General features: G+C 36.8%; 1 protein-coding gene across 3 annotated transcripts; it reads right to left on the bottom strand.

Annotated features, from left to right (window-relative positions):
- Positions 1-2,667: 2,667 nt before the first annotated feature.
- Positions 2,668-25,483, bottom strand: LATS1 (large tumor suppressor kinase 1). 3 transcript variants are annotated; one of them, XM_083350108.1, is made up of 8 exons: positions 25,276-25,483; positions 19,934-20,400; positions 17,966-18,119; positions 15,250-16,730; positions 12,262-12,844; positions 8,843-9,025; positions 7,954-8,060; positions 2,668-5,558 (listed from the first exon to the last, which is right to left on the bottom strand). In XM_083350108.1, the coding sequence occupies exons 2-8, from the start codon at positions 20,282-20,284 to the stop codon at positions 5,058-5,060; spliced, it is 3,360 nt and encodes a 1,119-aa protein (XP_083206234.1). In that variant the 5' UTR covers positions 20,285-20,400; positions 25,276-25,483; the 3' UTR covers positions 2,668-5,057. The 3 variants fall into 3 exon arrangements, with proteins under 3 accessions (XP_083206234.1, XP_083206232.1, XP_083206233.1); XM_083350106.1 differs by having other exon boundaries at positions 15,250-16,733; XM_083350107.1 differs by having other exon boundaries at positions 15,250-16,733; positions 19,934-20,425; positions 25,276-25,481.
- Positions 25,484-26,303: the final 820 nt, after the last annotated feature.

Genomic DNA, 26,303 nt, shown 5'->3' on the forward strand with positions numbered 1-26,303 from the left:
TCTCAGCTATCCGTTTGCCATTAACACAAGATCATGATTCAATGAGACTGAAAACTATGGAACGTACATTGTAAGAATCAATAGCTAAATCGCACCTCTGCTAAGCTACGGTATCAACTGATTAGCTCAACCAAGTTCCAAAACCAAGTACCTAGGTTCTCCTGATCCAGCAGGAGGCTGGACTAGAAGACCTCCAAGGTCCCTTCCATATTCTGTTCTATTCTATTGTTCTAAAATTCCATTCCATTCTGCAAGATTAATCAAACAACTTGTGCAGTCAGACTTTCTCACACCCACAAATAGGCTGCCCAGACACCATCTAAAGAAAGGGAACAGACATCAGGAAGGGCAATTAAGACTGGCCTTTAGACAGAATCATTGCTAGAACCACCATGTACACACACACACCAAGCCCACACCAAGGACCAGTCTCCCTATAAAACAGTCTGTACTCCATTTTCTCTGTAGCCTATCCCAAGAGCAAACCTTTTTGCTTCTGGAAATAAATGAATCAACTCTTTCTACCACCAGCATGTCTTGTTGTCGTATCTGCTGGAAATAATCCTGATTTGGAAAAAGGACCCAGAAAATTCTTTTGATATAAATTCTTATACAGGAAGAATAAGGTGTTACATTTTAAGAGTTCATTAATGCAGCAAAGCAGTATTTAATTAAAGAGGGCCAGAGGAAGTTATATTCAAATTCTGTTGAGTAATTTGGGTATTTTTACCCATGTATTTTCCCATAATCATTAATTTTACGTTGACTCTGTATTTCAATATTGCTGGGAATTAACCAGAATTGCTGGGAGTTGGGCAGTATATAAATATTTTGCCCAACCTCATCTGCTGACTACATACAACACAATGAATCATAAATCACAGGGGCACAGCTTACAGAAAATTGTAGGCCAAATGTGACTGTCTATTGTCATTCACAGTCGTGAGCTATGTTAAAAATAGGTAACTCATAGCTAGCTCAACCTTTTTTAAAAAATTGAGCATTTGTTTACTTACCTATTTATTAAATTTATCTGGCTTTGCACACAAGACCAAGCTAAAATTACCATATTGTTTGGCTTTATACAACATACTGAGGGATAATTTGCCACATTTCTGTGGTATGTTGCCGATTCCATGGGGTAAAACTAGTGACATTCCAAATGGCCATCAGAGTACACCAATTCTTCAAAATATTCAGATGTACATACCTGCTTTCCAGGTTTACTTTATTTTTTAAAATTTACAAAGAACAGTTAAAAATGAGAAGAAATAAAAATATGAAGGAAAAACATTAAAACAGAAAATCTGTGTGTTTGGCAGAATAGTGATCTAATGACCATTCCATTTTATATAAGACTGCAGTAAGAAAATAAAAGACTGCAGACATATGTAGTTGAGTGCTACAGAGACAAGATCTAATTGTATCAAAGCAATACCTGCTTTGCTATTTAACCCTTCTATTTCTATTTGCTTTATGAAAATAGTGGCTGTGCCCAAAGACCAAAACTTCTCCATTTTTTACAGTCTCAGTTCTGAGGAGAAAATAGTTGTAACCTAAATCAAAAATACCTCAGCTAAATCTGCACTTATGAAGTACTGGAAGCAACTTGGAACACTGAAGAGCTTATGATGATGAATTAATAATGGCGCTATCAATTGTCTGTAACCAGTCTATATAAAATTTGTTAAAAAAACAAAGCCTCAAAGTTGAACAACATATGATCTTCTCTATGCAACATTAAGAATATTAGTGTAAGAGGAAGAGATGACTGGTACCATTCTAGTTGATTAGCCAAAAGCTGGTAGATTCATGGGTGATAATTAGGAGTCACCTAGATCTGCCCGCCCCCCCGCTTTCTTTTCTTCCACTGAAGAACATTCTTAATAACACGTCATTCACTGCAGATACATGGAGTGTCTGACCTACTAACAGTTACTTGAACCTATTAAATTTGTAACAATCTGTTACTGTGAAAATATTAGCTAAAACAACTTCAGGATCAAAACAAGAAATTGAGACCCATATGATATATAAAAATACCAGTCATCCTATTATGCCCAATCATGGCTGGCAGTAGTAAAGAATGAGGACTGCAAAATAAATGAATGACTTTCAGTGGGAGTGCTACCCTTCGTGAAAAGCGTCACGTCTAATTTATTTGTAGAATCTGAGGAGTTAAAAGAAAGTTACTTTTTAGATTGTAAGCTGACTAGAAGCAAGATATAATAAGAAGTCATGAAGCAGTATAAAGAAAATAAAGTTAGGCTCAAAATTCTTACCTTGCTGAGTTGTTACAGTAGCTGAAAAGTAATTTAAGCAGCAATCATGACATTTTACATGTATGGTGAAGATAGAGGGGCAGACTCCTGTCAAATCTGCTCAGATTTAACATTATTGTTTAATTTGTACTTATGTGCAAATCACATGCGTATGATCTATAGAGATTATAGAGATTATAAAGAACATTTCTATTAACACCAGAAATCTGTCTTTATCCAAAATTTAGCTATATCCAAATTTAGTTAATTTTTAGAAAAAAAAGATGAGAATTCCTCATGACAGCAGATGAAGCCAATATTGTTGAAATTAATAGGAATTTTGTATTCCGTTATTACAGAAGATAAACACTCATATTTTTAACATTTTAAATTAGATCAACTTAAGTCACTGAATTTAAATTTTATTATCCTAACGTATGATACACTAAAGAAAACTGATTTCAAAACATAAATATATATGTACAACACTCCAGAAATTTAATCTATCAGGTATTACAAGCAGAAATTTGCAAACTTGATGCATGTATACAGTAGGCCAAGACACTACTTTTCTAAAAATAAAATTTTTGTTTATCAGCAGAGTATTTATAGTATAAAAAGCATATATAAAAATGCAATATAAAATTAATTTTGAACAGCACCTTTCAGAGGAAGGCACTCCATTCACTATTAGGTTCAAATATTACGTTACAACAAAAGTTTCATTTCAAAAACATATATTGCAGAGAATTTAATAGTACTTTGGGATAACAGCCGTATTATTCCAGTTACATTGCATTACCTAAATGTATCAACAATGTCCCATGAACATATTTTCCACCACAGCTTTGCACACTGAAAATGCAGACTTGCTTTTAAGTTTCAAATTAACTTCAATCATAACTTCTACTGCTTCCGCTACAAATATGGTAGAAAAGCTCCAGTAAAAAGGCCTGCCCTAAGATGGAATGTAAGAGAACATTATCCCAATAGCAGATTAGATTTATCTGGTTTTAACCAGGAATATATTATATTTCATTGAAAGACAAATATAATAATAATAATTTGCCAGTTTAACTGGAAATCCTAAATATTAAACCAAGGTAAATCCTCTTTAAACTATGAGTTATTTTACAAAGCAAACAAATCTCAAAAATTATAACTGTACACTGCATTGTCTACACTGGCTCCATACATAGAACCTATTGTTTTGGTGGTAGCTTGGAGCAGGATAACGTGATTGTCTGCAGAACGGTGTGTGACTAGGAGGGCCGAGTCTACAAATTCAGAGAAGTGTTTACTATACTCATTCGTGTAAGAAGTACAAGGCTGAAATATGGATCAGAATTGAAATAGGATATATGTTGGAAACATTTTTTTGAAGGCAGGCATTTTCCATTTGTCTAAACTCTACTGATGGTTTTAATACATCTGTGCAAAAGCGAATCAAAGGTAAGTAATAGACATTGCTGCAAAGGGACAAGTTGTACTTCTATTACTGAAACTAAATGTGTTTGGCCTGGAAAAACAGGCCAGATCAAATGTTATTGAGTAGTTACTTGTAAGCCACTCTTCTTTTAAATGAAATATTCAGCATAAATATAATAAACAATAAATAACTGGCTGAAAAGAGAGAACTATTTTCTAAGCTTTTTTTCTTAAAAAAAGACCACTACATACATATTTTAATGTATGGCATTAGGAAGCACAAAATGTGGCGCTTGGAGATTCTTCAGATACAGGAATACAGTACTAGCACAGGGAGCTTGAAATATTTACACAGTGCTATGCTATATATTTGTAGATAAAAAGCAGAATATTTTGTATTGCCAGTAGTAGGAGAAAAAAGCTGCAATAGCAAAAGATACAGATGTTGCAACTTTTTTCTTTAATTTCAGGGTGTTGATTCAGCATAGAACAATGATGTAAATTATATTTAATCCCTATTAAACATAGGCTGGATTTATTCCAACCTAGTATTTGGGAATACTAGACCGTGTAAAATAAAAAGTTATTAAAACAGATTTTGCAGTTAAATATCATGGGGGTTCAAACATTTTTAATCTTGTCTAAATTTGCAGGATGAGAATCACAGAAAATTAAAATCAAACTTTTAACATTAATTTTGTATTAAACCATTACTTCATTTCTATTAGCTAGTGAAAGCAGCAGACATTGCATAACAATCTGTATGCAAAACTGAAAATAATTATAATCCAATATAAAGTTTTTTTATTGTAAGAATAGTTTGAAGTGCAATTTTTTTATATTTAATGAAAAGATACTATTTTCAATGAACTTGTCATTTCATGAATTTTAGATTACAGCGTTATTTTACAGCCAGAGCTCATAATCACTAATAACTTTATACTTTTTTGCTTTATATATACTATATTTAATAATATGGCTAACTAGACAAAGTGTCTGTGAGTTTACTAAGAATTAGCTAATGCAAGACAGGCAATGACTGCAAACGTCTGGAAAAAAGTAATGGTTGTGGTTTATATAAAAATAGGCATCTCATTTTCTAAAAGAAATCACTATTTTCTGTTTACAAAAAGTTAAATTTATAATTTATTTTTCCTAATATTACTATTTTCTATATTAATCACTAAAAATGGTGGAATAAATTAATGATGAAAAAGGGCTAGCTATGAGAAAAAAAATTACATGGGAAAAAATGGAATAATTAACATTCCCCAATCCAAGTAGCTACAGAGTCAGCTTTCTAACAGTATCTCATTTTTTTCCACATAACAGATTTGAGAAATTCAGAAACATGGTTTATCTTCTCTATTAAATGTAAACTAGATCACGATTTTGAACCTCTCTCCTCTCATCATCTTCATCAGACTGTGACTCTAATCTACAAGAATTAGTGTATTCATATTCAATAGGCTTTGGATAGCTATAAGGATACCCATTGTCATCAAAAAACCTTCGAAATGTGAATTCATAAAAAGCATGCTCAGGATGTTTGCCATTTTTATACCACCCATTAAGTGTGTCATTTACATTCCCTTCTTTATCTTCACTCCATAATTTATCTGGATCAATTGGATCAAAATTTGATGTATCAGTGGGATGTGTAATTTTAGGAATATAACAAGCAGGTTGCTGCCGTAGATCACTTGAAAAATCAATAGATTTGAAAAATGGGTGTGCTTTTATTTCATCTGCACCATTCTTGCCTAAGCGATCATCTGGTCCTCGGCAGAGCTTAATAATAAGATCTGATGCCTCTGGAGTTAGTTTTGCTTGCAGTGGGATGTGCAGTGATGTTTTCCAATTGATAACCTTTATTTTTTTAAAAAAGTACAGATAACACAGCATTAAAAATATAAATTTCACATTAAACACACACTTGTACACCAAAATCATTCTTTTTTCAGGAACTAACACATTCAAAAAATTAAAAGCAAGTATTTCTGAACCACTACTGCCATGTACAAGGAAAGAGCCTAAAACTTACATCACAGCAAAGACTTATGCATGGGCAGTTTGCACAGGAAATCAAAAAAATCAAGATGGTGGCCCTGTCCCTTTTTTGTGTTATGTATGTGATGCATGTAAAAAGGGGGTGGGCCATTGATTGCATAGTTGCCATCTTGGCTTTTTTGACTCCTCCTACAGATGGACCTGGATTAATGCCTAGTGGGAGGCAAAACCAAAGTTAGCATTTTGCCCTTAATAGACAGGAGAACCCTTCCTCTTTGTTCTATGTGTAAATATTTTCATAGAAGAACAGGATTATTTTGCCACCTTTGAGGATCTGCTTTGTATCATAATTAAATGTAAAATAATACAATTTTTCCCCAATCTTAGTGAACTCTGTATAAAAGAAATTCATTATTCATTATTGCTACACATCAAATATTTTTGTTCTGTCTTCATTGTATTTTAAATTTCTAATTCAAGCTTTCAATGAAAGACTGGAGTAAAGTGACTTTAGTGCATTCTTTAGTGCAAACTAAAGAATGGAGCCAACATCTGTGGCAGAATAAAGAACAAGTGAGTAAACCAGCTCCAATTCCTCCCCAGACAAGGAGAGCGATTGAAGTTGCCCACAAGTGTGCCAGACAGTTGTTCCTCATGAGGAGCCCACAAAACAGTAGTCTCTGTGAGACAAAGGAATAGCCATCTTGCTTAAACCATGGTTGGTGGTCAGGAACACTAGATTTACATTTCTTATCAGTTTCAGCAATTACTTGTTAACTGCTATAATAGCTTGTAAACTGTGGTTTTTGTCTATTAGAAAACTGGATCAACAAGTCTGAAAACAACAGGTGAGTTTAATTCAATTCTCAGAGAAAGATATAAACAGCAACAATGTGATTAGAACTTTTGATTTTGAAAATTATAAAGCAATTAAGAATCCTAATGGATTTGAAATAAGATTCTGGAATAAATTATAAGAGCCTTTTTCTGTGGGAAAATGCTTGTTTGGAATTCTTTAAAAAAACAACCCATGGTAGGATGGTACTTTGAAGGTTGTACACTAGAGGGAACCAGAAGGAATGAAAGATCACAATTAAAGGAGAACACTTAAATTTAACTTACTAATAAAGAATGAAGCAAAGTATTTTAGCACTGGACATATTTAAGAATATTTTTGAACAATGGACCCAGAAGTCCATTTCAAGTATACAAAGACTATGTTTAAAACACGTTATGGAAGAGGAACAGGTTTTACCTGACAAATTTCAGACTGATTTGAAAGTGAATTTAAAAATAATGGAAAAAGATGCTATACTGGACATAAGAAACCATCTGATGTCTTAATAATTAAAAGGGATTTAAAAATAACAAACCAAAAGACTGACCTAGATCATTTTCTTATATTGGATTTGGAAAAGAGGCTTGTTAAAATTTGAAGAATTTTAAAAATAAAAGCAAAGAATATAAAATTGTTTTATTTAATAAAATATATATATTGTTATCTCTGGTAACTCTTAATGGACTTTTGCTGATCAGGTCTGAAATGACAAGACTTTAAAGGATTTGTTTATAGAGAAGAGAAGGAACATCAAAAGAGGAATTTATCTGTTGTATTTTAAGAGAAGTGAAAATAAGTGACTAAAATTGTGATGAAATGGGAAGTTATTTCTATATTTCTTTTCTTTATATTTTCTTTCTGTTCTATATTTTCTTATTTTTTTTCCTGCATTTTCTGTTTTTCTTTTTTTTATTCGTATTAGTTTGAATAGTAATAAAATTACTATTAAAAAAAAGAAAGATTGGAGCAAACCATTAATATATTATTCATTTACTATGACTTCTATTTCAAAAGGGTGACAGAATATATAAAAAAATAAATAAAAACATGTCCTGCAGATTAAAATGATAACAATAGTCAACTAGAAGGTCTTATAGTGAAAACATATTACTTCCTCTCTTTGATTAGGATAATTCCACATTTTTCTATTAGAATAATTTCATAGTTCTATATTCTACACACTTCTATAGAAAAAAAACTAAGTAGGTTGGTAGCCCACTGTTATTAAAATTCTGGGAAGAAATAATATCAAACTACAATTTATAGTTACAACTAAAATTGCGTACAAGCATATTAAAATGTAGGCAGAACATGTTACATATCCACTGTTCTAAGTTAAATGCAGAGCAAAGCTTATCTGGCTTATACACATTACTTATACACAGAGGCAACTGATATCATTTTTTTTTCAAATACCTTCATTTGCGTTTCCAATGGTGTTTGTGCTAGGAAGGGAGGTTGACCTACTAGCATTTCAAAAAGAATCACTCCAACACTCCACCAGTCACATAGCTGTGTATATCCTGAAGCAAAAGAAAATTCAGTAATTACACAGGCCGACAGTAATTCTAAATTTCTTTCCAAGAATGCACTAGCTGTTATGCAGAACAGTATTCCTGAATCATCCAGCACATCTGATGTTTAGGCCTTACGACTTTTTAGGCCAAGGGTAGGCAACCTCGGCTCTTTTATGACTCATGGAATTCTGGGAGTTGAAGTCCATGAGTCATAAAAGAGCCGAGGTTGCCTACCCTTGTTTTAGGCCTATGGCTGCACTTGTTAGATATTTTTTTTAAAAAATCCCATTTATATCCCGCCCTTCTCCGAAGACTCAGGGCGGTTTACAATCTAAGAAGCACAAATCAATGTGCTTAGCAATAGCCTTCATTCTATGTATATGCCTGCTTATTAGGGCTTTCGCCCCCCCCCCCAAGCGGCATTTTACAAAGTCAGCTTATTGCCCCCAACAATCTGGGTCCTCATTTTACCTACCTCGGAAGGATGGAAGGCTGAGTCAACCTTGAGCCTGGTGGGACTCGAACCTGCACTAATTGCAGGCAGCTGGTGTTACTTAAGGAGGCATTAGCCCACTGCTCCACCAAGGCTCTTAATGCATTATGTTCTATTTCTTACAAATTAATGTAATTTATAATTTTTGTGTCAATACAATTAAGAGTGTTGGCAACAGTCCTGCAGCATAGTGGAATTTCCTTGTAGTTAATGAGTAATTGTTTTAAGGAATAATTTTCAAAATCTAGCCATCAATTTAGCATCCCAAACTACGGGGGGAAATGGAAAGCTTTACCTGTTCGTAATAATACTTCTGGTGCAATGTAATTTGGTGTCCCGACAAGTGAATGTGCTAGACAGCGCTGGTGCTGACGTGCTGCTCTACGTTCAAGAGGCTTTAGTCTGTCTCCGCATCTACAGCTTGCTGGGTCTCCCCATTCATTACTGAAATCCATGCTGTCCTGACGGGGATGGTCACCTAACATCCAAAAGTCCAAATACTAATATTATGTTTAAGCTCCAGTTATCAATCAAGTTTCACAGAATCTATTTGAAGAAGTATGATTTTTTTTAAAAAAAGTATCTAATTTAAAAAAATGAATTACAGCATTTTGATTACGGTACATTTATGAGGATTTTTTACTTTGATAAACAATTATATGAAGCTATCCAAGAAGAATATAATGAATTGGAAGGACTCTTGAATAAAATGTCATGATGTAAGCATACAGCCCCTCAGTAATTCAACAGAGTACAATTTATCTGTGCAAACATGCACAACTGACATAGTGCAATTATGAATTTTGCAAATAAATTAACAAATATAGTTCTTAAATTTAAAAATATTAGAGGTGGAGAAACCCAATTCAGAGTGTATCAGATCTAAAAATTGTTCTAAATTAGACGTGATAAATGTGTGTTTTTAAATGAGGAAATAGCAGGGATTTATAAATATTTCAACTCTTTCCATCAATGCTATTTTTGAAGTCTACTGCATTTGTAACACTAGCTGTAAGGAAACCTTTTTTTGGGGGGGGGGGTTTCCCCTCACACAATGTAACTGACTACAACTCAGGCTGCCATTAATTTGCAACAAGGCTGATTACAGTGCTGTAACATAAAAGGTAGTCCTCAACTTATGGTCGTTTAACAACAGTAATGCCCTTGGAAAGGTTATTTTATGGCCCATAACACATTTCTGACTGTTATAAAAGCAGTCAATGTAATTCTAGGTGCGTGGCAATCAGTTTGCAATTAGGACTGGTTGCCAAGTATCCTGGAATTATGTGATCACCGTCTGCAATCTTTTCTACCGGCTTCCCAGGAAAGTCAATGGGGAAGCTGGCAGGGAAGGTTGCAAGTTGCCGTCACCTGCCTGTTGAGAGGAGCTAAACACCTTTGGCAAGGTGGAGAAATGGCGCTCAGATGCTGAAGACCCAAGCTCTGTTCCTGCATCCCACCAAAGAAGTTCCTTCTGTGTGCAGAAGATCTGAGCTTCATTCCTGCATCCCGCTGAAGGCACTTCCCTTTACACATAGAAGAGAGCTGACATCCTCCTGTGGGGTGAAGGAATGGATCCCTGAAGATCTGAGCTCCATTCTGCACCCCACCGAAGACATTCCCTTACTTATGGGGAGGGTAGCTAAATTCCGTCAGTGGAGTGAAGAAACAGAGCTCACATTCTGAAGATCTGAGCTGTCTGCTTGCATCCTGCCAAAGGCCTTCCCTTTTGGATGCAGAGGTTGAGCTGAATTCCTTCAGCAGGCAGCTCCTTCAGCCAGTCCCTAAAGATGAGAGGGAACTGAAATTCAAGGAGACAGCCAAGAGGCAGCATAATTAAGTTAAGGAGTGCAGGGTGCCTCAGGTTGGTGGGGTTAATCCTGGGAAGGCTGGTCCAGGCTGCTGTGTGGGACTGGATCTTCCTCAGGGGCTGAAAATCCTGCTTGCATTTCGGCAGGGAGGATTTTCAGGGCCTGAATGAAACCTCCCAGAATCTCTCCCAACCCACACGATCACTTCACCCACCACAACCAGGAGTGCCAGGATTGCAGTCAAGTGCAGCAGTCATGTGATGTCTCGCTTAACAACTGCTTTGCTCAATGATCGAGATTCTGGGCTCAACTGTGGTCCTAAATTGAGAACTAGCTGTATACATTGTAAGCAGAACTGCTAAGTTTATAGTTAAGACAACTCAGCTATCAACCCATTATAATGCTAAGCTTGTAAGCCGCTCTGAGTCTTCGGAGAAGGGCGGGATATAAATGGAATTAAAATAAAAAAAAATAATGAACCGATGATGTATTTATCTGAACGCTGATTCCCTGTATTTGCCATATATATGTATTTTATTATTTTATTACTGTATTACTTTTATCTACTTTATCCTGGAGTTAGATCCTGTATTTCACTTTCATTTTATTTGATATGGTCATAAGTCTAAACAATTAATGAATTATTACAAATATTACAGTTTTATCATTTAGCATATATTCTTGACCTTTCTGAAATGTCAATGGGCACAATTAGAAAATCATAATAAGATCCTTCTGATACCCTGGCAGGAGATTGGATTATTTTTTTAAGCAAAAACTCTAGGCATTACAGACTTTAGGCATTACAGACTGGAAAGCACGCATAGATGTTCAGATGGAAATTATGATTACCTATATTTATATGAAAAAGTTGTACTTTGTGATAAATTTGAAAATAGCTGATAATAGATATGAGCTATTTACGAATTATAGAACATTTTATTGCCAATTCCCAGGCTATACTATAATTTTTTAGTTTATTAAATATTGTCTGGACTCTTTTTTCTCACTTCAAGGTTAAAGAAATAACCATCTAACAAAGGAAAAAGCAAGGATTTTAACATAATAATGACTATGGAAGAGTGTTTGTAACTGACCAAATAAAAGACACTAGCAATCCTTACATTTCTGTTAGTGGTCTCCAACATAAAGCTGGAAGTTTTCTCTTAATATACTTTTTAAAAAAGCTATAATTTTCTTAATTCTAACTTTGACTTTTTGGAAATTGGGAGTTCACATGTTATCAGTGTCTGTTTTGTTTAGCCTTTACGAATTATTTTAATTCTATGAGCTAGACACCAAGCAAGTCTAGGACTACCAGATCAGGCTATAACATTCAAGATAGTTATTGGTGCTTTAATTTTGATGGAAAAGGGAAAAATTATACTATTATAATTAATTCTAGTTATGGTTGGCAAAAAGCCTGAAATTAAATATATTCAAGCACGTGCTAAACAAATAGCTAAACTTCAGAAATTATAACATTTATATTTTTAAATATCATACAGACAAATACACATTATCTTCCTATTCTCAATAGGAAGATATTTGATTTTATTTTTGTATGAAGTTTGCAATGGACTGTCTTGTGAAAGTTAAGATATACACTACTATTTTCTACTAGAGATTTCTGATGTAATTTTTTTAAAAAGCAGTATTCAATATGTTTTGAAAAAGGATTTTATCATGATGACGCTATGGCAGATTCTAATCCCAAATTCACTTACAGTTTCCTATGTTCTGAAATGAATGAGGGAGACTACATTTATAACTACTTAACAGCACGTTATGATACCCAGCCAAATCATCGGGCAGAAAATACAATACAAACTAACGTCTTTTTGTTCTGCGTGATAATAATCTAAGGCATAAAGATAATATTGGGATAAACAGCTTGCCTTACCACTCTGATAGTATTTGGAATCGTGTGTCCACCGAAAGCCAGTACAAAGTCCGAAGTCTGTCAATTTGATATGGCCATCACGATCAATCAAAATGTTATCAGGTTTTATGTCTCTATGAATGAAGCCCATCTTATGAACACTTTCAACTGCACAGGTGAGTTCAGCTATGTAGAATCGGGCCATATTTTCAGGAAAGACTCCCATTCGAATTAACAAGCTCATCATATCTCCTCCTGGAATATAGTCCATTATAAAGTACAAATTGTCCTTATCTTGGAACGAATAGTACAGACGAACTACCCATTCATTATCAGCTTCTGCAAGAATATCCCGCTCAGCTTTAACGTGAGCAACCTGGTTTCGAAGCAGCACATCCTTTTTTCGAAGAGTTTTTTTTGCATATAAGGCATTGGTGTCTACCTTTCTTGCCAAACAGACTTCTCCAAATGCCCCAATTCCAAGAGTCTTAATTTTAACAAACATTGATTTATCCATTTTAGCTCTTTTGAGACGAATGTAGTTGGATTCCTTTTGGCATAGCATTTTCCTCATTTGATCTTGGGCCTCTTGGGATAACCCAACCTATGCAACAAATGTAAAAAAAAATATAGTGAAAAAAAAAGAATTTGTTTAAGAAAAGTAAACAATATTAGTCAGGGGATAATACTCCCATTTTTATTATTTCAGTTTATTCTATTGTAACATATTAGGAAATGATCAAAACACTTCAGAACAATATACAACAAAATGTTAAAATGGGATATTACAAACAGAATCATACACAAGAGCCATGCACAACGAGGCTCAAGATTCAAGTACAACTTTTTAGCAAGGAACTCCACTGGTGAAACTAGATAAAACTAGTTAAAAGACTCTACTATTCTTAAAAGACACAACTTTTTTTTAAAAAAGTGAAGATTTGACTGACATTCCAACAAATATTTTTATATTATCAGTTAGGCTAGAGTCTAGACATGTATCATCTATTTACTAGAACAATGCACTTAATTTCTTCCCATATGACTTTCCAGCTTCTAGCTTTCATTCAATAATCTTATTTTGAATGACATTTAAGAAAAATCTTAAAAGAAACATTTGCATCAATAAATATCTGGCAGAATGACTGCTAAACAGTTCAGCCACTCTGAACAATGTAAACAAAATAAAAAAGTGTAACTGTATTATTGTCCTTGTACTACTGTAGAACATAAAAATAAGTATGATACACGATATTAGTGATCTAATATAAATACATTCAAGTACAGTGAAACGAAGCATGCTTAATTTAAATGCATGTAAGCATGCAGAGTCCCATAAAAAAGGATCCATGCTATTCTTTAAATAGAATACTTGTCTCCAAAATATTACTTGCCTACCCAGTAACGAAGGCTACAGATGTCAGGAAAGCTTCCAACACCTTAATAGTTTAAACCAGCTGTTAGTGAAAGTGAAAAGGAAAGAGACTAAGAATGAACATGTAGAAAGAACAAGAAATTTAACTGACTCAGACATCAGTTAGCTTCCTACTCACAAGGATGAAATTTACCAGAGAATTTTTGAAAATACTGTAATTAAAGTGGCACTTCTACAGACATTCAAACCCAGCAAATATATAATATAAATTAAAGATAATTGACGTTGAAATGTTTATATTTCAGTGCAATCAAAAAATAGAGGCAATTTCACTACTTTTCCAATAGGAAAAAAATAAGAATTCAAAGCAGCTTATTTTTATTGGAAAATCAATTGTTAGATCTTTTTTTTAAAAAAAATAATGAACAAGAGACACTGCAGGATCCAATCTGGGTCGGTCACCGGGACCAGAGGTTTTGTCTTCCAAGCTTTCGGACTCGTGCCGGAGCCCGTCTTCAGGGAACTCTGGCCAGAGAGAAGTTCTCTGAGGATGGGCCCGGGCACGAGCCTGAAAGCTCGGAAGGCAAAACCTCGTGGTCCCGGTGACCGACCCAGATTGGATCCTGCAACATTATCCTGGGATACATATTTTTGCTTTCATTCATAAAAGAGTCATTCTATACTATAACAAACGACACTATACACACACACCCTTATTTTTAGTGAGATCAAGCAAAATACCTTTTCTGTTGAACTATCCAATATATATACCACAAGGTCCCACAAACCCCCAATTTCATTAAGCTTTATGCAAAGATAATTAGTTGCAAATATCAGATTTGGAAAGCACTTTCTGGCAGTGTCAAGTCCATCTCTTGTGCTTGGGCTATTAAATCCTTAATCTTCCTGGTCCAGTTGCTGGCGCACTTCCATTCTATGTCCTTAGTGGATTTCTAAATATAATTATCTATCTCCCCATCTACACTCCCATAAGCACTTTCTGTTATAAGCAATAAAATAAAAATATAATGCATTTGGTGATTTGTTTTTTTCCCCCCATGGCTGATTTGCTTTGGCTTCCTGTTAACCTGCTTGTTTACAATTTCTCTAACACCATCAATCACACAGCCAGAAAGATATTTTAAGAATTTAATCTGACTAAACTCAATAGAATTGCACTATAAAAGTTGGTAAACTATTACCATTTAGTAAAGGTAAAGATAAAGGTTTCCCTGTCCAGTCGTGTCTGACTCTAGGGGGCGGTGCTCATCTCCATTCCTTAGCTGAGGGAGCCGGCGTTTTCCGAAGACATTTCTGTGGTCATGTGCAGCATGACTATACGCCAAGGTGCACAGGACACTGTTATCTTCCCATCAAAGTGGTATCTATTTATCTACTTGCATTTGCATACTTTTGAACTGCTAGGTTGGCAGGAGCTGGGGCAACTAACGGGAGCTCACCCTGTCACACCGTGCTCAGGTCTCAAACCTGAGCTGACGGTTTTCCAGTCTTTAACGTGCGGAGTCACTCGTCCTGAACAATTACCGTTTAAGCCTAATGCAAGGGTAATATTACAATTTCAAGGTATACGCCATGCAAAGCAAAACTAAAATAGAAATAATTTAAAAAATTACCCTCATCATTTCATTTTCAAGCTGTTTCTTACGATGTAGTCGCTGTTGATGAGATTTGAGTATGTTTTCAACATGCTGCTCCATAAAAAATTTAAAGGCTTGAGGAGAATAGCTTTGAATGCGGGATTCCCTTCTTTCTTCATCTCTTTTATTCTTCCTCACGGGAACAGGGGAAGTTGTTATTTGCTTCTTTTCTCTATCGATTGTCTCACTGTTCTCGTTCTTTTCAGCATCCTCTTCCTTAGGAAACCCAGGCTGATCTTCTTTGCCAGGCTTTGTTATAGCTTCATACGGGGCGGCAGTTAGATTTGGATGTAATAAATGCTTTGGATAAGGAGGGGGTGGTCCTTGATAACTTCCACCTTCTGCTGCAGGTGATATGACTGGCACAATTGTACATGGTCCCTCAGAAAAGGAGGGGGGCTGCACAGTTTGCATTGGTTGAGAAATCCAGGAAGGGTGAGTAGGAGCTAGGGCAGTTTGCAGTTCTGGTTTCAATACACGCATACTTTTTACTGGCTGCTGTATAGGAGCTGGAGTAACGGCTGTAATTGTTGTAGCAGAAGGCTGTGAATTTGCAGCATGGTTTTGCCTGTTTCCAACATGATTATTGAAAGAATTTGACCTTACTGGAATATTGGATTGCCATACTGGGATGTCATGTCCATTTCCAGGGGATGATTGTGACCAGGTTGTTGGAATTCCCGGAACATTTATGTTATATAATTCCAGGTTATGGCTGTTTCTATTTGGCACCATCATAGATTGAGAAATGTTCCCATTAGGATATCCTGAAAGGGGAGCAGGACCTCCTGTTTGCATCTGCAAAAGAGTAGGACTTTGTCGGCTTGTTGAAGATATTGGATAAGATGGTGGTGGTTGGCGATTTGCCGAGTTACCGGGCACGATATTTTGATGAACAATATATTCAGCCTGACAACTGCCATTTTGTATTCCACTCCTTCCGGATGAAAAACCAAATTTGCTATTAACTGAACTTTGCATGATTATCGGTTGTCTACCAACAGGAACTGAACTAATACCTCTTTGTCCCTGGACAGAAGGATTCATAGACGATGAATTCATAGTTTGGGGAGGATAGCCATCCTGCCATGTTCCTGGAGGCACTGGAGAAATACGAGATATCATATATTCCATGTTCCCTGAATACCGTTTTGTTTGAGGATTTGCTTCCCAGGAAGGAGGAGGTGTTCCTCTGGGAGGGGGTGGTGGTGGAGTAACACTTCTGACTTGAGGTGGGGGTGGTGGGTTCACTCTTTGTCCATTGCCAGGATGAGCCTGAGCAAATGCAGCTATTCCAGATCCAGATAGTGGTCTTCCTACTTCACCCTGAGAAATAGGGCTTTCTGAATGAAAAGTAAGGCCATCTCCCAGCGCAGAAGCATGTCTCTGGGGAACCAAAGATTCTTTAGAACCTTTCCAGCTTTGTCTACGGATAACTGATTGCTGTACTGCTCCTCCTGCTTTTTTTTAAAAGGAAAAGCACATTTTTTTACTACTCATTTTAAAATTTTGGAATAGTAATTTTATCAAAGATTATTAGAAGTGTTTCTGATGTAAACAACAAAACAAAAAACAAAAAACAAAACACCAGAATGAACTGATATAAAAATGAGACATGAAACAATTTAAATCAAATTTCACATGAATTTATTTTTAAAAAAAGATGCAGACTAATTTTTGGAACAATTAATCAAAGTGCATACAGGTAGTCCTCGACTTACAACCATCTGTTTAGTGATGGTTTGAAGTTACAAGTATTTATGATGGTTGCAGTGTCCTGGGATCACCTTTTGTGACCTTTTGACAAGCAAAATCAATGCTTGTCAGCACTGATTAAGCAAAATTAAGATTCACTTAACAGCTATGTTACTAACTTAACAACTACAGTGATTCACATAACAACTGTGGGAAGAAAGATCGTAAAACGGGGCAAAACTCACTTAACAAGGGTCTTGCTTAACAACAGAAAAATTTGGCTCAATTCTCGTCATAAGTCAAGGACTACCTGTACTACTCATATGATAATGTAAAGTCCCTGGACCCAGACTTCATGTGGCACACCTAAATGATCTGCGTAGAGAACTGCAACATTGATCCTAAATATTTTTTGCAATAAAAAAGCTTCAAAAGGATTCTGTTGTCTTCTTCCTATTAATTCTTTGTCCTAAATTGGCCTTTTTCAGTTTTTATTCATTAGTATATTCAACAAGATGAGCATGCTTTTGATACAGCTTGAATAAAGAAGCGAAGTGCCTCTTTTCCCCTCTATTCTAGGTTCTTTTCCATAAGTAGTTTTTATTAGGAAAGGAGAATAATAGGCCTTACTTTTATGTTTATCTATGGGCAAATGACCTTTCATTGGGCAGCTTGCCCACCCAATATCTTTGGCAATCTTCTCACTTTACTACCTTTCTTCTACCTCTTTTACATAAATAATGAGAAACAGAGGTTAAATGAAGAGTAAAGATCAAGGCAGAGAAGTACCTTTATACTACTGTATCCTGCTGGTGTTCCCCCTTCAATATACTTTATTTGCCAAATGAAGTTGCAGCTAAAAGATTTTAACTACAAATGTTAAAAACACTTTTTTAATTGTTCAGTCAGTATCTCTCATTTCAAATTATTTCCCTCTTCTCATCCAGTTCTGAAAACATACAAATTCCTTTCCAAGAGTATATATGGACGTGCATACCTGGGGGCTTGGGGCCAGCAGTAAGGGGTCTAGATGCTGCTGCTGCCGCCATTTGTTCTCGACGAGAATCTTGATAACTCATTTTACTTATAAATTCAATGGCTGCTTCTATGCTGCGGCTATTGGTTTGTCTTAGAGCTTGCACAACCATATCCTATTGTTGGGAAGAGTATACAAAAAAAATCCCAATAAGATATTTGTTCATTCATAACAAAAAATGTCAGAAGCACTGCATTTAATATTAAACTGAAAATGTAAAGCCTTCGTGCTATTATTCCTAACAATGTAATTTTGCTGTCATCTGAGTATCAATGTCATTGAGAATGTGGTCATTACAAAACAAGATGACATTAGCATGCCAGGATGAATCTCAAATTATACAAAAAAAAAACCCCTGCATTATTTTCTAAACACCAAGATCAGATGCTTCACCTCCCTCTTGCACTCCCAAAAGCAAAACCCAGTAACCTATCTGTGACAGATTTTTCCCCACACTTTTTATTAAATGGTGATTAATGAACAATATTGGGTAATCATATTAACATAAATCCAAGTTGCAAATAAAGATATCAAAAATACAAGATCTACTACAATGTAAATAAATACTGCACATGTATAAATTTACCATATATCTAAAGTATACATTATAGTCTATTGTTATGGTATTTGCATAAAATCCATTCAAATTTGATAAAACTGCGGTTCCTGCCTCTGATGTCTCATTATTTTAATTTTGTTTCACTTTTTTCTAATGTAGCAATTGAAGAGACCTTGTCCATATCAATAACTTTTAAAATAAGGAGATAGAGCCTTGGTGGAGCAGTGGGCTAATGCCTCCTTAAGTAACACCAGCTGCCTGCAATTAGTGCAGGTTCGCATCCCACCAGGCTCAAGGTTGACTCAGCCTTCCATCCTTCCAAGGTAGGTAAAATGAGGACCCAGATTGTTGGGGGCAATAAGCTGACTTTGTAATAATGCCGCTTGGGTGTGTGTGTGTGAAAGCCCTAATAAGCAGGCATATACATAGAATGAAGGCTACTGCTAAGCTTGTGTAAGCTGCCCTGAGTCTTCGGAGAAGGGCGGGATATAAATGGAATTAAAATAAATAAATAAATAAATAAAATATTATAAATCTGTTCAGCTAATCGATCCCTGAGTGGTTTTCAATGCTAGCATATAGCATGGCTTCCTTCTGGATTGATTCAAGAGGATTGGGGGTGGTGTTTTGCTGGTTCGCCCTTGTGGTCAATTCCAAATGGTCGTGATTGGGGGGAGATCCCGCCCTTGATCCTTATTGTGTCGAGGGGATGATTCTCTCTTCACTCTTATTCAACATTTACACAAGGCTGCTAGGTGAACTCCTCCATCACCATGGGGTGAGGTATCGCCAGTACACCGATGATACCCAATTATACATCTCCGTTGTGATTGAATGAAGTGATTCCATGAACATCTTATCCTGGCACACAAAGGCTGTGAGGGTCTTGATAGGAAACAATAGACTTCAACTGAACTCTGGCAAGACTGAGTGACGTAGGGTTTGGGGTCCACCAGTTCTAAGACTCTTATCTTCTTTGGTACCAGGTGGGGCACATTGACCCACACAGACTGTGTGTGCAATCTGGGATTTTTCCTAAACTCACGACTCTTGCTCAAGGAGCAGTAGTGGCTAGGAGGGATTTTGCTCAACTTTGTATTGTGCATTAGTTGCATTTATTCTTAAATCAAGGGGATGACTTGCAGTTTGTTGTATGCTACTCAGAGTCACTTGTCTGTGAGGCAGGCATCTATATGAATATGACAAATAAAGAAATGTAACTTGGGAGTAATAAATACGTTCAAATAACGTGTACAGGGGAACAACAGAATCCTAATCTGAACACAATTTTTGAATGTACTTTCCCAATAAATCTCAAAATATGTTTTTTCTATTACCAATTTAATATCACATTAGGAATTATATTTTACCTCATCAAATCCAGCAGCTTGCAGATCTTGAAACATCTGACGATTAACTTCTGATGTTCCTCTGATTGAAGAACTTGTTTCATTTGCAAAAGGAAGTAGAGAATTTCTAATTTCTTGCAAAGCTTTATGGTAGGTAACAAACTTAGGGGGATTTCGACCTTGTCTGGGATCTTCAGTCGGTATTTTAATCATATTTTGTTCAACTTTTGTAGCATCTGAAGGCTTAGGCAAATTTCTAAGGCTCTCTCGTATTTCTTGTAACATCTGCCGGCTGCTGCTGGTGTAATTACTGGCAGGAAATGTTTTAGGCCTCATTTGTCTATATCCCTCTGGTTTCTCGCTTCTCTTCATGAACTCGTATAACTTCTAACCAAGATTTTCAATATGCTTAACACTGTAATCAGTTGGATGGCAACCTCAAAATACACAGTTGATCTTGATTCAGTGGAACATACATCCATTCAAGTCTAAGAGAATAGAATAATAGTCATTCTAAATAGAAAAATAAAACCCTGTTACATTATTGGAAAACATTTTATTCAACTTTTATGTTTATCACATTCTTACAAATATTTGGTATAAAAGCAAATTTCATTCTACTTAATAAGATTGTTTATAAGCTTGCAGTCTGAACAAACTAACCCACTTTATTTTACAAACCAAATCTAGAATAATTAAAGAACTTGGTATGAAGACTATCTCTGAACATATTATGACATACTGCAGATACCCATACCAAATTCATCAGACACTTGCCTCCCTCCTGTTGAAGGATCATTTTAACCTTTCGAGACCTGGTTAAAGATTCCCCCAAAAGACAGACCCATTTATGCATAGCTATTGATGGCTGTTAGCAAGCCATCTCTCACCTTGTAAAAAAATGATTCTGTTTAGGAAACTAGTTCTTGGCTTCTTTGGAGATTGAATATTTTACACAATATTATTCAAGAAAGTACTTACTTAATCTGTAAAAGTGATATAAATGTTCAAATTAGAGGGACTGTCAGATTCAATGTTTGCCTTTATGTGATATTAAAATAGCAAAGCATTAGTAACTGCAACTTATTTTATTACTGCGAGCATAATAACTATGTTCCATAAATTTCACTGGTATTTTGACTAATCACTTTAGGAAGCCAACAACCAGCGCAATAGCTCCTTTCTATCCATGTCCATTCCCAACTAGTAGCCAGCTGCAACAATTATACTAGGAGGCATTCTCTTTCTGATCTAACTCTCATTTCTAGTACTGGGAGATAGTGCCAATAGCTAAAATGTTCCTTTCTAACGATCAGAATCTTGTGACAGTAAATACAATTCAGTGTATTGTAATTTATTATTATTAAAGGTAAAGGCTTCCCTTGTCCAGTCATTTCCAACTCTAGGGGGCGGTGCTCATCTCCATTTCTTAGCTGAGGGAATCAACACTGAAGACACTTCCATGGTCATGTGGCCAGCATAACTGTACACCGAGGAGCACAGAACACTGCTATTTTTCCCACCAAAGTGGTACCTATTTATCTACTTGCACTTGCATGCTTTCAAACTGCTAGGTTGGCAGGAGCTGGTGCAAGTAATGGGAGCATACCCTGTCACATTGCATTTGGGTCTTGAACTGAGCTGTCAGCTTTCCAACTGATGAGTTCAGTGTCTTTAATTGCTGAGCCATTGCCCCATTATTTTCTTTATAAAATTTATTTTCAAGAATGCATTTAATATCATACTGAAATTCCTGTAGAATTACAGTGCATTTAGAAAGTATTCAGACCCCCTTCATTTTTGAAATTCATTTTTTTCTCATTAATTTACACTCAGTACCCCATAACAACAAAGTGAAAACAGAATTTTAGAAATGTCTGTAAATTTATTAAAAAGAAAAATGAAATATCACATTGGCATAAGTATTCAGACCCTTTGCAACAACACTTGAAATTTAACTCTGGTGCCTCCCATTTCTCTTGACCGTTGCTGACATGTTTCTACACCTTAACTGGAGTCCACCTGTGGTATATTAAAATGATTGGACATGATTTGGAAAGTCATGCACCTCTCTATGGAAGGCCTCACCACTGACAGTGCGTACCGTAGCAGAGCAAAAGCCATGAGGTCAAAGGAACTGCCTGCAGAGCTCAGAGACAGGATTATTGCAAGGCACAGATATGGGGAAGGCTACAATAAAATTTCTGATATGCTGACAGTTCCTAAGAGCACAATGGCCTCCATAATTCTCAAATGAAAGATGTTTGGCACAGCCAGGACTCTTCCAAGAACTGGTCGCCTGGTCAAACTGAGCAATCAGGGGAGGGCTTTAATAAGAGAGAGACCAAGAACCCGATGGTCATCCTGACTGACCTCCAGAGGTCCTGTGTAGAGATGGGACAGAGTTCCTGAAAGACAACCATCACTGCAGCCCTCCAACGATCTGAGTTTTACGGCAGAGTGGCTAGACAAAAGTCTCTCCTCAGTCCAAAACACATGAAAGCCTGCTTGGTTTGCAAAAAAGCACCTGAAGGACTCTCAGACTGTGATGAACAAGATTCTCTGGTTTGATGAAACCAAGATTGAACTGTTTGGCCTCAATTCTAAACCAGGCAACCAGGCACCGCTCATCACCTGCCCAATAACATCCCAACAGTGAAGCATGGTGGTGGCAGCATCATGCAATGAGGGCGTTTTGCAGCAGCAGGGACTGGAAGACTGGTCAGGGTTAAGGGAAAGCTGAATGGAGCAAAGTACAGGGATATCTTCAATGAAAACCTGTTCTACAGTGCTCAGGACTTCAGATTGGGCCGAAGGTTCACTTTGTAACATGACAACAATCCTAAGCACATAGCCAAGACAACACAGGAGTGGCTTAGGGACAACTCTGTGAATATCCTAGAGCGGCCCAGCCAAAGCCTTGATCTGAACCCTCTTGAACATCTCTGGATGGATCTGAAAATGGCTGTCCACCAACAGTCGCCATCCAACCTGACTGAGCTTGAGGATCTGCAAGGAAAAAGGGCAGAAAATCCCCGAATCCAGGTGTATAATGCTTGTCATGCCATACCAAAAAGACTCAAGGCTATAATTGCTGCCAAAGGTGCTTCAACAAAGTACTGAGTGAAGGGTCTGAATACTTATGCCAATGTGATATTTCAGTTTTTTTCTTCTTAATAAACTTACAGACATTTTTAAAATTCTGTTTTCACTTTGTCACTATGGGGTACTGAGTATAGATTAATGAGAAAAAAAGTGAATCTCAACAACTGTAGAATCAAGCTACAGCATAATGAAATTGACAGAGGTGAAGGGGGTCTGAATACTGTCTGAATGCACTGTATATATTTTATATTTTATGTATCATATGAAAAAAATTAACAGATTTTAAAATATTTTGTTAGTAAAGCTACACAATTATCATTACACACTATAGGTGTTTATTTTTAACATCAGGCACCAAAAGTCACGTTGGAGTTTGCTTTTAAAACCAAGGACACTTTTAGAAACAAAGTCTGAAGAAGATACAGTGGGACAAAAAAGTATTTAGTCGGCCACCAATTGTGCAAGTTCTCCCACTTAAAAAGATGAGAGAGGCCTGTAATTTTCATCATAGGTATACCTCAACTATGAGAGACAAAATGGGGGGAAAGAATCCAGGAAATCACATTGTAGGATTTCTAATGAATTAATTTGTACATTCCTCGGTAAAATAAGTATTTGGTCACCTACAAACAAGCAAGATTTCTGGCTCTCACAGACCTGTAACTTCTTCTTTAAGAGGCTCCTCTGTCCTCCACTCGTTACCTGTATGAATGGCACCTAGTTGAACTTGTTATCAGTATAAAAGACACCAGTCCACAACCTCAAACAGTCACACTCCAAACTCTACTATGGCCAAGACCAAAGAGCTGTCGAAGGACACCAGAAACAAAATTGTAGACCTGCACCATGCTGGGAAGACTTCCCAGCATGGTGCAACCTTCTGACGAGCAAAGTCAATGGGGAAGTCAGATTCACATAACAACCATTACTAACTTAATAAATGCAATGATTCACTTAACAACTGTGGCAAGAAAGGTCGTAAAATGGGGCAAAACTCATTTAACAATGGTCTCACTTAGCAACAGAAATTTTGGGCTCAATTGTGGTTGTAAGTTGAGCACCACCTATAGTTCAATCAACAATCCCATATATATATAATTTGATAAAAAACCTCACATAATTTTATTCATTGATTTACTCACATGACTTATATGGCTGCCTAACTCACATGATTATCATTTAATCTTCTGCAGCTGATTAAGTGCACCATAAATATATTACTATGCATTAATCAGTTTGTTAGTTTTTAAAGACTACTTGTGCTCTTAGCCTATATATGTAGCTAAATGGAAGGAGGCATTTATGAATAAAAAAACGGAAAACTGCGTTGTTAAAAAAATATGAAGCAATGATAAAAATTCAAAAACGTATGTCAGTGAAATATTATGAATTTGGAGGACAAAACTAATACTGTTTGCTTTTGCAAGAATTAATTATTAAAACCTATTCTAAAACAATCATTATTTCCTTTAAAGCTAGTATTATTTTAACATATTTAAGTAACTATAAAACATGAATTAAAACAACGGAGAACCACATTTTGTTCTTTTTAATGGGGCTGACATACCTGAATACATTTTACTTTCCCTTTTCCTTCATATCCTTTTTCTACAGGAGACACAATGGTCTATTTTATTATAAATATAAGATTTGAATCTTTATAATGTTCAAAGCACATACTACTATTATGAATTTTGGTAAAATGCATAGCTAAGCAAGCCTGTCAGAAGCCTTGTATGAACAATAAACAATTAACATTTTTCATCTTCATCTTTACTACGCTAAGGACAACCATCTAAAAAAAGAAACTCGAAAAAATAATTCATTGTAACAGAGAACGTCAGACGGTTCCCCCCATCCCCACCCCCAAATTGGGATATGCCTTTTATTTAAAAATAAAATAAACAGCACTAAGCAAATAAAGAAAAACGGTGTACGTTAAAAAGTGTGTGTTTTTTTTAAAAAAAAAATCCTACAAGACCGTAAGATCTTATTCTAGACTTCAGGGAAAGGAAGGGAAGCGTAAGGCACGTAAAGGCCAGGAGCTCGACGTAACCGGGAAGCTTCAACGAAGTAATCTTAGGCGACCCGAGCGATGGGCGGGTGGAAACACAAAGGAGTCGGGACGCTTCCCTTCAAGGCAGCAGAGTGTCATGAAACCCTAGGCCAAGGCGTGCCCTGTCTCTGAGGCCTTCCTCATTAACTAGCCACCAAACTTCGTTCCCTGAGGCGGAGCCCAAGCAAACCCATCTACCCACCTGCCTGGAGGGAAAAGGCGGTGGTGACAGCGCCTCAAAGCCCAGCACACCGGAGGAAGGTGACGACGACGACGACGGGGATTCCCAGCGACAGCTACACGTTTAGCGTAAAGGGCTCCGGCTCTTCCTCCCCTCCCCCCTCAATTTCTATTCCCCCTTTTCGGGGGGTTCAGTTCCGGGCCGCCATTTTGTCGGTGGGTTTGTCGCCCAAGATTCCCGGATATACAACCTTTTCCCGACTTCCTTTGCGTGTTCCGCCGGCTTGTTCTTTCTCCTCCTCCTCCTCCTCCTCCTCTCCCCCCCCTCACACAATCCCGAGAATGGGAAAAGCCGGGAGTGCTTTGGAGGGTTTATTTTTTATTTTTATTTTAATCCCATTTATATCCCGCCCTTCTCCGAAGACTCAGGGCGGCTTACAATTTAAGCACAAACCAATGTGCTTAGCAATAGCCTTCATTTCTCTTCGGGTGGGGACGAGGGTTGCAGGCTCTGCCCATTGGTGCTCATCGTGGTCGGGGCGCGCCCGCACGATCAAACAGAAAGAGCTCCGTGAAGAACAATTAAAGAAATTTTTGCGAAGTGCGGAGACAGGCTAGGGCAGGGGTAGGCAACCTCGGCTCTTTTATGACTCGTGGACTTCAACTCCCAGAATTCCTGAGTCAGCTATGCTATGCTGAGTCAGCTATGCTGACTCAGGAATTCTGGGAGTTGAAGTCCACGAGTCATAAAAGAGCCGAGGTTGCCTACCCCTGGGCTAGGGTTTGTGCTTTGGCTTAACGCGATAAACTCCACATTTATGGTTCCCCGGTCAGTATTGCGTCCTAATCTCATTACCCTGGCTAATTAAGCCTACCACGTTTTAGGACAATGTGCAGAGTGTAGTCCCAGAAAGATACGTTGAGGGGAAACGGCCTCCCCTTTTTTTGTTGCTTTCCACCGTGTAGTAAAGGCCTTTTAATGCCCACATGAGACTGCAGCAAAGCGAAGAGGACCGGAGGTTGGATATTGCTTGCCGTGGTTACGCTTGG

Source organism: Vipera ursinii, assembly GCF_947247035.1.
Source record: "Vipera ursinii genome assembly, chromosome: 1".
NCBI lineage: Eukaryota > Metazoa > Chordata > Lepidosauria > Squamata > Viperidae > Vipera > Vipera ursinii.